The following is a 12,811-nucleotide window of genomic DNA, read 5'->3' on the forward strand; positions in this document are numbered from 1 at the left end:
CTCTGGGATTTGGCCTAGTTGGATCCCAGCCTCACCCAGATGGCTGTGGGTCAGCTCACCTGTCCAAGTTCCCATTTCCACCTGTAGAATCGGGTCAACATTACCCATTATACATAAATAAGAAATAAGATGATAGCAGGGGACTGGATACAAAATTAACTCTCTTACTATGAATATTAATAACAAGTTTTATTCAACTAGACACAGCTAAAGGTGAGAAAGGGGAACAGAAGCCATTTCCATTTTAGGAGGAAAAATATAGCTATTCTGTCCTGACTTTATTTAAATCATTTCCTTTATTTTTGAAGATTATAATTGGATTTCTCTTTTCCTTTCATCCTTCCAAAACTTCTCATATACCACTCCTTTCTCGCTTTCAAATTCATGGCCTCTTTTTCATTAATTATTGTTACATTCATATATGTGTATATGTATTTATATACAAACATATATATCCTAAATACAACCTATTCAGTCTATATAACATACTTGTATGTGTTCAAGGCTAGTAATGTCAGAAACTGCACCCATAAAGTCTTGCCAACATTACTGCCTAAACATGAGCTGAACAAGAACAACAGACACACTTAAGTGGACAGGGAAAGCCCAAGCCTACAGGCAACTGAGGAACGCAGAGAGACAGACAGTCTGTCCCAAGGAAGAGCACAGCAGTTTGTTACCTGTCGTGGTTTTCCTAAGTGCTAATGCACAGACTTCAGCCACACAAGGGACAGGAAAATGGCTCAGTTGACAAAGTGCTTGTCATAGGAGAAGCATGAAGACCTGGCTTCAATCCTTAACATCAATGCAAATATCAACCACGTGTGGCAGCACATGCCTGGAACCCCAGCTCTGGGGAAGCTGAAGTAGAAGGGTTAGTCCCTGGAGCTTGCTGGCTAGCCAATCCAGCGAACCAGCAAGAGTGAGGAGAAGAAAGAAACCCTACCTCAGAAAATAATAGAGGAAGACATCTGATGAGGCTCTCTGGCCTCCACAGGCACATGCACACACACACACACATTCACACACACACACACACATTCACACTCACATACACACACATGTACACACATATAAACACACACATCACACATATTTACAGATACATACACACATGCACTCATTCACACATACTCACACATATTCTCTCTCACACATACACAGACACATTCACATACATAGAACTCAACTTTCCATGGGCTCATACTTGGTCCAGCACAAAGTTTTCTACAATATGGTTCACATTTTTTTTTTTTTTTTTTTTGGAGCTGAGGACCGAACCCAGGGCCTTGCGCTTGCTAGGCAAGTGCTCTACCATTGAGCTAAATCCCGAACTCCTGGTTCACATTTTTAAAGGGCTTCTGGTCTAAAATAAAAGACTGAGAGAAAATACTTAACTATAATATACAACAGAATAAAATGTACTTGGAATTAAAAAACAGGGTACTGAAGAAGAAGAAAAAAACCCTGGAAAAGTCTGAGGGACAATGTGGCATTTGAGTTGGCCCTTGAAAGATAATGAGGGATTTATTTAACGTAAAAAAAGGACAAGGAGAATCTCCACTATGAAGACACAGCTTGGGCAAAAGCCAGGATGGGAAAACACAAGGTCCATTCAAAAATGGCAAAAAAGCCTCATCAGAGAACATCGCAGGTGATAGGGCTGAGAAGATCCCGAATGCTTCATGAAGTCCACACACCTTCACAAGTGATGGTGAGCAACACTTTGTTAGTTTTATACTTTTGTTGTTATTGTATGAATTTTTGCCTACACGTATATCTGTTTACTGTGTGTGTGTGGCCCCTGTAGAGGTCAGAAGGGACCAGATCTCCTGGGACAGGAGTTACAGGAGACCGCTGTGTGGGTGCTGGAAATCGAGCCCCATCCTCTGCAAGAGTGGCCAGTACTCTTAACCTCCATGCCATCTCTCCGGCCCCATACCATTCGTTTCTATGAACACAGTAGCACAAAAGACCTGTGATTTAGAAAGGTAACTCTAGCAGTTTGAAAAATTAATAACCACAGTTTTCCTAGTCAAAAGAGAATAAGGTGCACTAAGAGAACACCTACAATGACCCTCAAACACTGCATTCTCATGGGTCTCTTACAGCAGGGTTAGGAATTGGAATACAGGCTGTCAGTGAAGTGCCCTGGGTCTCCTATGGCGGTCATGGGCAAAGTGGGATCATTAACCAGCGGAAATTGTGACCATACACAAACAACTTCCTGTGACCTATTTTAGCAACATCTTTGTCCTGACTAATCTGTGAGAGGGTGAATCACAAATTTAGCAAGACACTGTGTGTCCTGGTGACCTCACTCACTCTAAGCCCACATGAATATTTCCATCTCTCCTGGCTCCAGGGCTTTTGAGAAGCAGCATAATTGAAACAGCAGTCATTTTAGTACAAGTCCCAAATTTGTCCTTTTTTTTAAGTGAAAGATGGGGCCCAGAGAACTGAAGCAGTAGCAAAGCTTAGGATAAAGGACTAGACTGCCGGGGCTGGTCTAGCTGTAAAGAAAATCTCTGTGAGACCTTCTCCTAAAGTACTCAGAACAAGAAAACACAGGCCCAGGAGCACGCCGGGTCACCAGAGAGCGGCACCTACAGAAACAAAAGCCCAGCTGACCGCTGCCCTTGCCCAGCAGATGAAAATGTGACACAGTCAGGGAGGAGAGTGCGTTCCATTCTGGTAGTTGGTTAAGTTTCGGGGCTCTACAATGAATATAAAAGATTCCTTTAATTTTTTTTTTTTTCATTTAAAAAGTTACCACTGCAGTTCATGCAGCAGTAGACTTACAAGTTATACAGAAATCTCTCACTTGTGAAAAGATTCTAACCATGCTTCTGTTTCAGTTAGGATCTTTAATTGTTGCTCTGAATATAGCAATTAGTTCCCACATCACCATGCGTCAGAGTCCACTCAAGCACACCCTAGAATGATACAGTTTTAGGGCTGGGAGGACTGCAGAGAGAATTTAATCTGTCTTGGTACATTTATACAGAGACAGTAAAAGGTTTTTTCTAAATCTATATTGGGAGTCATTGGTAGAGCTTGGAAAAGACTCCTGAGTCTTACTTGAATATTCTTTCTAGACAGTCACACCATCACCTACCATGTGCAAGTAAGTGTGCGTACGTACAATCTATGAAACAAACATAAAACCTATAAAACAGACATAAGTGCAAGTGTGTGCGCATACAGTCTACTACTCATATCTAAAAACATATCTGACACCCACGTGGCCATTAGACATTTTACCTTAAGATGCTGCTGTGATGGCTTGCATATGCTTGGCCCAGGGAGTGGCACTATTAGAAGGTGTGACCTTGTTGGAGGAAGTGTGTCACTGTGGGGTGGGCTTGGAGACCCTCCTCCTAGCTGCCTGAGGATGCTCAGTCTGTTCCTGGCTTCCTTCAGGTGAAGATGTAGAACTCAGCTCCTCCTGCACCATGCCTGCCTGGATGCTGCCATGCTCCTGCCTTGATAATAAGGGACTGAACCTCTGAACCTGTAAGCCAGCCCCAATTAAATGTCGTCCTTTATAAAACTTGCATTGGTCATGGTGTCTGTTCATAGCAGTAAAACCCTAACTAAGACAGAAGTATATGTCTGGACTTCATTCTGTGACAGCAGGACTCTGCTTCCTTTATCTTCTGGGGAATTCCATCATGCCTATGATTCCTGTTCCTCAGGAAGTAATGTGACAGTGATGCAGATGGGACGAACATTAAGTACAGACACTCATTTGTGTTTGTTAAAAGCATGGTGCTTTTTTTTTTTTTTTTTTTTTTGGTTCTTTTTTTTCGGAGCTGGGGACCGAACCCAGGGCCTTGCGCTTCCTAGGTAAGCGCTCTACCACTGAGCTAAATCCCCAGCCCCAAGCATGGTGCTTTTTAACATCGGTGCTAGGACTGGAAGTCAGACATTCTCACAGTGGAGTCAAAGCCCTCAGAGTAGTGCCTCTGCCCAGGGACAGCAGACACCAGGATGTTAGTAAGATGCTGGTCCTAACGAAGCTTTAGACTCCACCACATACTCTGAAATTCTTTAGAATAACTGTTGCCACTGTGCCTCAGGTCTGTTCCTGTTTATCATTTTATGACCTAACCCCCTGACATTATTAGCCAGTCATTTTCAGATAATGCTCATTGTAAATAATGAAATTGAATTCAAGCTACATCCCATGCCTGGACCCCCTGAAGCATCCTTTCTTCACTAGCTCACTAGGTCAGCTAAGATCACTAAGGTCAGCTCATACCTACTGCCTTCCCAGTATCTGTGGTGCCGTGGGTGGCTCAGCCACTAGGAACTCACCCTGAGAGACAGCCCTGACCTAGAAGCAGATTGGCTAACTTCTGTGCCTACAAATCCACAGTGCAATTCCCATCAGCTCTCTGTACGCACCTAGACGAGAACTGTACACTGCTCAGAACGGGTAATCAACCACAAATCTGGAACGCATTTCTACCCCCAGCCTCAGGCTGCGATCTTGCTGGGTCCTGCTCTTCACCTGGAAGCCATACAATCATGACCCATCTTGACTGCTCCCCAGAGCTTGTTAGAAAGAGGTGAGATGGCTACCATGTTTGCCCAAGTTTGCCTACTCCTGTTGCAATGCCCAAGTGGTGGCTAAAATGTGTTATTCTAATCCCATGAAGCTCATGTGTCATAATATCTTTTTCAAAATTTTACTTATATTTCACTAAAATTAGTATTCAGAATTTTAAATCACAAGCCAGGAGTGGTTGTGCATGCTTTTAAACCCGGCATTCTGGCAGATCTCTCTGAGTTCAAAGTTACCCTGGTATACAGAGAGTTCAGGGACAGCCAGTGGTACACAAAGAAATCCTATCTTAGAAAAAAAATAAGTAAAATAAAAACAAGAGTAACAACTGTGGCTTGTCAGGTACTCAAAGGGAAAGGCCAGTGCATTAGAGAACTCAAGGATGCCCAATTCTTAGATTTATAATCAGAACACACTGGAAAAATAAAGTTGGAAATATGATAACCTCTTCATCTGGGTCCTACCCAATGGTTACGGTGACTTACTGACGAAATCCCATGTGAGCTCTAACAGACATCTACTGCGGTTATATGCTAGTTGAAGAGTTTAGCTGTTACATGAGTGTAACGGATCAATACAAAGCTCTTGATTCTTCCAGGCCCAGGGACCCCAGTGATGTGCTGTCTCCCCAGTACCTGATCAGTCACCACATCTTTGCTTTATAAGGAAACCCACCTTTCCTTCTGCTCCTATAGTTATGACCTTATTAGCTGTTCTTGAAGACCTGTGAGTCTAGAACAGCAATTCTCAACCTGTGGGTCACGACCCCTTTAGGAGCTATATATCAGACATCCTGCATATCAGATATTTACATTACAATTCATAGCAATAGCAAAGTTACAGTTCTGAAGTAGCAACTACAATTTTTTATGGTTGGGGTTACAACATAAGGAACTATATGGAAGGGTCATAACATTAGGAAGGTTGAGAAGCCCTGGTCTAGGAGGAAGGAGAAGTGGCAAGTTGTGGGTGTGGCGGGAAGAAGGGTCTAAAGGGAGACTCTGTGTGGCATGTGAAGTGTGGCATGTCATGGACAGGAAGAAGGGTCTAAAGGGAGACTCTGTGTGGCATGTGAAGTGTGGTGTGTCATGGACAGGAAGAAGGGTCTAAAGGGAGACTCTGTGTGGCATGTGAAGTGTGGCATGTCATGGGCAGGAAGAAGGGTCTAAAGGGAGACTCTGTGTGGCATGTGAAGTGTGGCATGTGAAGTGTGGCATGTCATGGACAGGGACCTTCACCGCCTTGTCTCGGGTCACACCCACTCTCCACTGCACTCTCACTTCAGTTTCCCCCAGGCTGGGATTGAACTCGGGGCCTTCCATGCTAAGCAGGTGTCCTACAAGTAGGCTACACCCCATCCATTTCACCTTTATTCACACTCTGATTTTGACTATCATCTTCTATGATTTTTTTTTTCTGAATTTCCATGTCCTTTAGGGTCTAATTCATTTCATGTCTCCTACAAGCTTTTTCTGAGCAGCCAAGGCATGGTGCCTTCTCTTCCCTGTGTCCTCTAAGTAGCCAGGCCACAGTGCCTTCTCTTTTCTGTGTCCTCTGATTGTCACTGCCACTCACGTGTATCTGGAGTCAGAAATATTTCCTCTGGAAATCACTGTCCGTCCCTCATTCTGAGTAAGTTTCTGAAATGTCATTGATGTCTGATGCTTTCAGTTCTAGAGGACAGTGTGTCTACAAACACACACACACACACACACACACACACACGCACAAGTCCAATGTGTGGTCTGATTAACATCTGATATGAATAAGCAGAATTATGCAGTGCTTAGAGGAAAACACTATTTTAGGTGTAAGAATATTCTTGCATAGAAGATTAGAAAGGGAGACTTAACCATAATCATAATTTCACTCAATACTTCTTCAGAAAATAAAAGGAGAGCTGATTTGAAGCAAAGATACAAAAGTATGGGAGAGAGAAAAGCTCTGTGTGGGTGTTGGAGAGTCAGTAGATATAAGGAAGACAAAGGAGAAATCAGCAGCTGTTCTCTAGAAGTCTGATGTAAACCATACCTGTATTTCCTTGAGCATCTTCAACCTTATTGGATGAAGACAACAGAAAAGACGGCCTAGGGAAGTGAGGTCCGTGAAGGGACGCCTGCTGCTGCTGCTGCTGCTGCTGCTGCTGCTGCTGCTGCTGCAAAGGCATGGTGCTCAGGACTACCCGCCAGTCAACATGGGTAACATCGGACCTTGACCGAGCATGTCCTGGCTTGAAAGTCGTGGTCTCGTCCAATAAGTCATTCACAGAGCGAGGTCTGTCCCTCCGACGCTGACAAATGTTGAAGAAGTTGAAGGTTGAGGCTTCCTTCTGTTCCATCCAGGAAAGATTGTCTGGGGCCGTCCCTCTCTGGACCATAAGCTGTTCTTTGGCAGGGAAGACATTTTGAGCTTTGGTTTCTAGGAGCCTGCTCTTACAGTGGTCCCAAATCATTGTCCCCTTGCCCAGGGAAGCGACGCTTCTCAAAGCACCATTGTCTGTTATGTTACCAAGTACCTCGTGCCCCACCAGTTCAGGGACTTCCTGGACCCCATAGACCTCTGCCTGCTGTACAGCCTTTCCCAGCTTACTGTCAAAAGTACTGAAGAAGTCCTCAGTGACCTCTAAGGCGGGGCTGATGTCATCTACCTCCAAAGCTTCCATGACACAGGGTCCACGCTTCTAAACTGCTTCAAGGAAAAGGCGTCATGAGCACTCAGCCAACAGAGAGAGGTGATTCGGCAGCGCAGCTGTGGAGAGAGAGGAAGCAATCTTCATCTGGCTGCCTGGAGAAGCACAGGGGCTTGTTAGAGATCTCGGTGAAGACAGCAGGGCACTGTTTGCCCAAGCAATGTAACGCCAATCTTCAACTTCCTGGGAGAAAACAAACAAGACAACATTGGCACACAGTCCACTGTGTTCTGTAGGGCACGAGTCTGCCCAGTCACTTTCCCATTTGTATGCCTCTTCTATGGCGGCCGTGCACACGGGGTAGGACAGCACCTATACAAACTTCCTACTGTGTATTGGGAATACACATGACTCTTTATTTTGTATGAGAAACTTAAGCAGAGCAGCGTGGAACACCTGATAATGGGAAATAAGGCCAACAGCTTTTACTCACAGAGAAGCCTTTGAGAGCAGCTGTAAAAAGATGCCCTGGCAAAAACCTCCAAACTGTTGACCTAAAATAGTAACCAAAAGACAACAGGGATTCTGGGCGTGGGCCTACATTGCAATCAGCCGAAAAGTCATGAGTGATTTCACAACACTGAAAATCAGTCTGCTGGCTATGAAGGTGCAGGGAGAAGTGGAGAAGGAGACTGTCGTTTGAGTAAACCTGAATGTTAACATTACTGTTTGCACTTCCTTGGGTTATAAGAAATAAAGCCTAATGATGAGTCTTCCCCTCAGAATTCTCCAGTTTTCCTAGAAAACGGTTTCAAGTGCCAAATTCCCTGGCTTCCATATTGGCCTCAGAGTGCAGGAGAGACTATACTGCCTAGCACTAAAGGTCAGGGGATTATGAGCCTACGACTGAGTGGGGATCCAGGCAAAAGCCTATGCAAAACTATGGCCCAAGAAGCAGGCTTTAGGTCATCATTTCTTCCCTCTGGATCTGCGGTATCAAACCTTATGGTTCGACCTAAGCAGAAAGAATGACTGCTACATGAGCACTAACCCACTCTCTCTGGAAAGTGCTAGACCTCCATGGTTGGGTACAATTAGAAGAGACCTTGATTAGGAGAGAATCCAATACAGTCAACAGCAACCATATATGGCTATTTAATTCAGTCACACTGGCTGCATTTCAAGTGCCCAGAAGTCACATATACCTGTGTATCTTTAACAAAAGAAGGGATAACATTAGGCAACTTTTTTTTCCTTTTTACTGCTTATAAGTAGGTAAAACTATCAATTAGTAATACCATTATACATTGGTGAAAAGGCAGAGACACATGCTTTTAAAAAAAAAAACTTTATGACTAATCAATTCATTTTCAGCTGCTAGGTCATTAAACCAATATCACCAATTTAAACCAATATTTAAATCAATAGCACCAAACTATGCTGTTTAATATATGTAAGTTGAACTAATATACACAAACTTTACTTATCTATTTACTGAGCTGACCTCAACCCCACTACAAAACTGAAAATGCCCTGACTGCTGATTCCCCGGCCTCCACCTCCCAACCACTGGGATTTTAGGTGTTCACCACCCAACTTGGTTTTAGGTAGTTCTGGGGATCAAACCCAGGGCTTTGAGCATGTCAGGCAAACACTCTACCAACTGAGCCATACCCCTAGACCAAAATTTTTCCTTTAGCCGTATCAATGGTATATAGAGATCATAGAACCTGGTCAGCTTCTCTTATAAAGAGGAGATGACTATGAACTTGACTACTTCTGAATATGTGAATATGCACTGTATAGAATTTCATACAATGGTTCTAACGTTTTTAGCTGCAAACAGGGTTTAGGTTTGTTTATTCTTTCTGAGTCTCAAGTTAAGCCTCAGTCTTCTGAATTCTGTAACTAATTTAATAATTCTGAAATTTGGAGTGGATTTTTTTTTCCAATTTCATCTTGTATACCAGAGACTAAGAAAAATTAATGTAATCAAATGAACATAAAGTACAAGATTCTCATTTTATAGAAGAGATACCAATTAGATTACATTAAGCTCCTAAGATTACCAACATTCCTTGTTATCTGCCACTTCAAACCCAGCAGAGGTGTGTGTGTGTGTGCGTGTGTGTGTGTGTGTGTGCGCGCGCGCGCGCACGTGCACTTACTAAGGATCAAATCCAGAGCTTTCCAAGGCTGAAGAAGCAATCTTTAAATCACGCCAGCGGATGCTAGGGATCCAAACTCAGGCCCTCAGACCTGTGCAGCATGCACTTTACCAACTGAGCCATCTCCCACCTCCGGTATGTGGGCTTTAGTTTGTTTGCCCTGATATTTTCTTCATGATTAGACCGAAGCTATATGTTTTCAGAAAGAATAACATAAAACAGAAGTGCCACTGTCATCATGTCATGTCAGAAGTGTATACCATCACTAGGACCTGCATGTCTGAATAAACCTTAATCACCTTTTTCCTTAAATAGCTGACATATTTTAATATTTTCATATAATTTCCTTACTAATTGAAAGCTAGTGTTTCTTCTCCCCACCAAGATAAGCTTTAAGAGCCCAGGAATGTATAATGTATGCTCATTTATGCTCAGACATATAAAAGTCTGCCTCTGTCTGTCTGTCTGTCTCTCTCTCTCTATCTGTCTCTTACACACACACACACACACACACACACACACACACACACACACGAGTGCACACATGCACACCCTCAGATACATATTGAATATGTGTAGCCCTCAAGGCCTATCTACATCACTTACAACTTAGCACCTTAGCACCTTTAGTCCTCCCTGCTTCTGCCCAAGCTACAGAACCTTTCCCACTTACACAGGCTCTCTTAAGTGTACCACAGGCCGCCCAGCAAGTGTGCAGTTGAGCCAGACTTAGGACAGAGTTCTAATTAGCTCTCGACTTCCAGCTCTGTGCTAAGCTCACCACTCTGCACTGACACACTAGAGTTCATTTGTCAAAGGAAGGGACACTTCATGTTTGACCTGTCTGCATATGTTTAGTTAATTCAAAACCAAATGAGGTAGGAATAAAAATAATAATAATAATAATAATAATAATAATAATAATAATAATAATAATAATAGAGACTGAAGTCTACTCAAAGCAAATAGAGTGTAAGGAAAAGACAAATTCCCAAAACCAAAAAGTAACTCTAGAAAGGGGATCCCCTGAAGATAGCAATGTATCGTACAGGAGGAGGAAAGTTCTGTGGCTGGCCACCAAGTTCCGCAGAGCTTACAATGTAGATGCTAGGGATCCAAACTCAGGCCCTCAGACTTGTACAGCTCAGCCGCCATGAAGCTTCAACCGGACCACACCCCTTCATCAACAATAGGCTCCCAGGGTCTCCCTGGAACGACTCATCAGGTCAGCAAAGGCCAAGTCAGAAATCAGAATCGACTACTTAATACTATTTGCCTTTCAAATTCAGTGAATTATAGAATTCCTTTTAGATTTTTTTAAAATTATTTTATATGGATATGAGTGTTTTGCCTGTATATATGTATATGGATATCTGATACCCAAAGAGGCCAGAAAAGAGCACTGGATTGCCTGAAACTGGAGTCACAGATGGCTGTGAGCTGTCATGTAGGTGCTGGGAACCAAAGCCCAGTCCTCTGAAAGACCAGCAAGTGCTCCTAACAGCTGAGCCATCGCCCCAGCCCCAATTACAGGATACCGTTTCTATAAAAGGAAGTATTTTCCCACTGAATATAGGGAGAAAAATTGAGGCCCATTTGTCAATGTTGTAATCAAGAGCTCAAACCAAAGAATCCCATGCATGTATCAAGATGTAACAGGATAGAGAATCACTGTGTTGCCATTTTCTAACAAGGAAATCTGCTGTTTACATGCTCACCAGGCAAGGCTAATTAGCCGGTGGAATCCAGCAGCCCTCCTCTACAGAGGTGGAAGCCGGTATGAGTAATAACACTAGGGACTTACACAGAGAAGGAAGGATGGATGCCTGACCTCCTGAGCTGCCTGACAAAGGTGCTAACTTCCTCCATGTGGCCCGTCAGAAGTTAAGAGTGCTGGACTGGGAAGAACAAAGCACTGTAGAGTCAGCTGGGATAACCTGCTTCTGCAGATCTATTTGTAAAATGAGAGCCAGGGTGACCATGAGGGTGGTGGACAGAACTCAGGGCTCTCTACTTTGGTTAAAGTTGGAGCTGACTGGGAATTTTCTGAGTTACACACTATAATGGAGCCACCAGAAAACCTGACTAGCAACAGGACCTTTCTGAACCATGAAGTGTGTCACTTTTTATGGTGCTCTATCACAAAGACACATAAATATCCTGATGGGACAGACACGCCAGCAGCAGCAGACCAGGGCCCTCCGTGGCTTTCAGATAAGACCCACAGCTTGGAACACAGGCAGAACCCCATTTTGAAAGGCTTGAGGTAAGCATGAAACAGCCTCATTGTCTCCAAACTCCAATAAAAAATGACTGCTATGTTGTGAGAAGAGCACTAAGTATAGAGGAATTTTATCCAGCAAGATGGCTGCTCTGGCAAGAGATCACATCCAGAGCCCTTCTGGGTCTATGTGATGTGGCTGGGATGACACATCTTAATCTCAGAAGCCAGAGGCAAGCACCTCTTGGGTGTTCAAGGCCAGCCTGTATACAGCAAGTTGAAAAGTTTAGATCCAGGCTCAATCCCAGCACTCAGAAGACAGAGGCAAGCAGATTCCTGAGCTCTAGTGACTCCTTTAAGCTGAGTGCGTGAGTGAGTGAGTGAGTGAGTGAGTGAGTGAGTGAGTGAGTGCAGTGGAAATGAATTCCTTCCTAAGTTCATGCAGTTCAGTGAAGGGCAGCAGAGGCAACTGAAGCCAGATAATAAGGAGCCAGAAGATTAGAACATATTGTCCAAGTTAGTATGAGGCCACACAGAGCAATTCAGACAGAAGCCAAGAGAGGCCTGATTGAATCAATCAGTTTAGGGAGGAGTTTGAGGCACAACAGCTGAGTTGAACCAGCCAGCCAGAATTCAGAAAGAACTAGAAAGGGTGAGCTTATTCAGCAGTAAGCCTGACAACTACTTCAGGCAAATAAGTTACTTTTACAACTAGGTTCATACAAAGTATTTTTATAGTAATAAATGCTTGTAGAAATTCTGGGACATACTGACAGATATGAAACAAAATAAAATGCAGTCATGAAATTATAAGTCAGAGGGAACAGATGAATAGTAGAGAGGTTCTGTCCCATATGCAATAGGAATCAAGACTGAACGTAGAATATGGGTACCACTGTCTCTTTGGATACATTCTCTAAACTCAAATCCCAATAAACATGACTGGAATAGAACAAAAAGAGGAAGGAGGAAGAGAGGGGAAGAAGAAGAGGAAAGGAGAGGGGGTCTCGACTTTTTCCTTACAACCTGGCACAAGGCCACATGCCATGGAACTCCTACAGTCATCTAGGGGCCTCCTCGTTACTTAGATGCTACTATTTTCAAAGCTCACATCCTCCTACACAGTGTTGGTCCTCCATAGAAGCTTCACCCCAAATTCCCTACTGGTATTGCTTCTTTTAAGATCTATTTTGTATGTGTATGTGTATGCATGTATGTATTCA

At 43.5% G+C, this 12,811-nt stretch overlaps 1 protein-coding gene across 4 annotated transcripts in view; it reads right to left on the reverse strand.

The window, feature by feature from the left end:
* The window catches only part of Plekhm3 (pleckstrin homology domain containing M3), a 158,570-nt gene that overhangs the window by 132,108 nt on the left and 13,651 nt on the right, over window positions 1–12,811 (reverse strand). For all 4 annotated transcript variants that reach the window (XM_032901233.1, XM_032901234.1, XM_032901236.1 and 1 more), the window contains exon 2: window positions 6,602–7,442. In XM_032901233.1, coding sequence (XP_032757124.1) covers window positions 6,602–7,232 — 631 coding nt within the window. In that variant the 5' untranslated portion in view covers window positions 7,233–7,442. The remainder of the gene's footprint in view (window positions 1–6,601; window positions 7,443–12,811) is intronic.

Source organism: Rattus rattus, chromosome 4 (assembly GCF_011064425.1).
Source record: "Rattus rattus isolate New Zealand chromosome 4, Rrattus_CSIRO_v1, whole genome shotgun sequence".
Classification (NCBI taxonomy): Eukaryota; Metazoa; Chordata; class Mammalia; order Rodentia; family Muridae; genus Rattus; species Rattus rattus.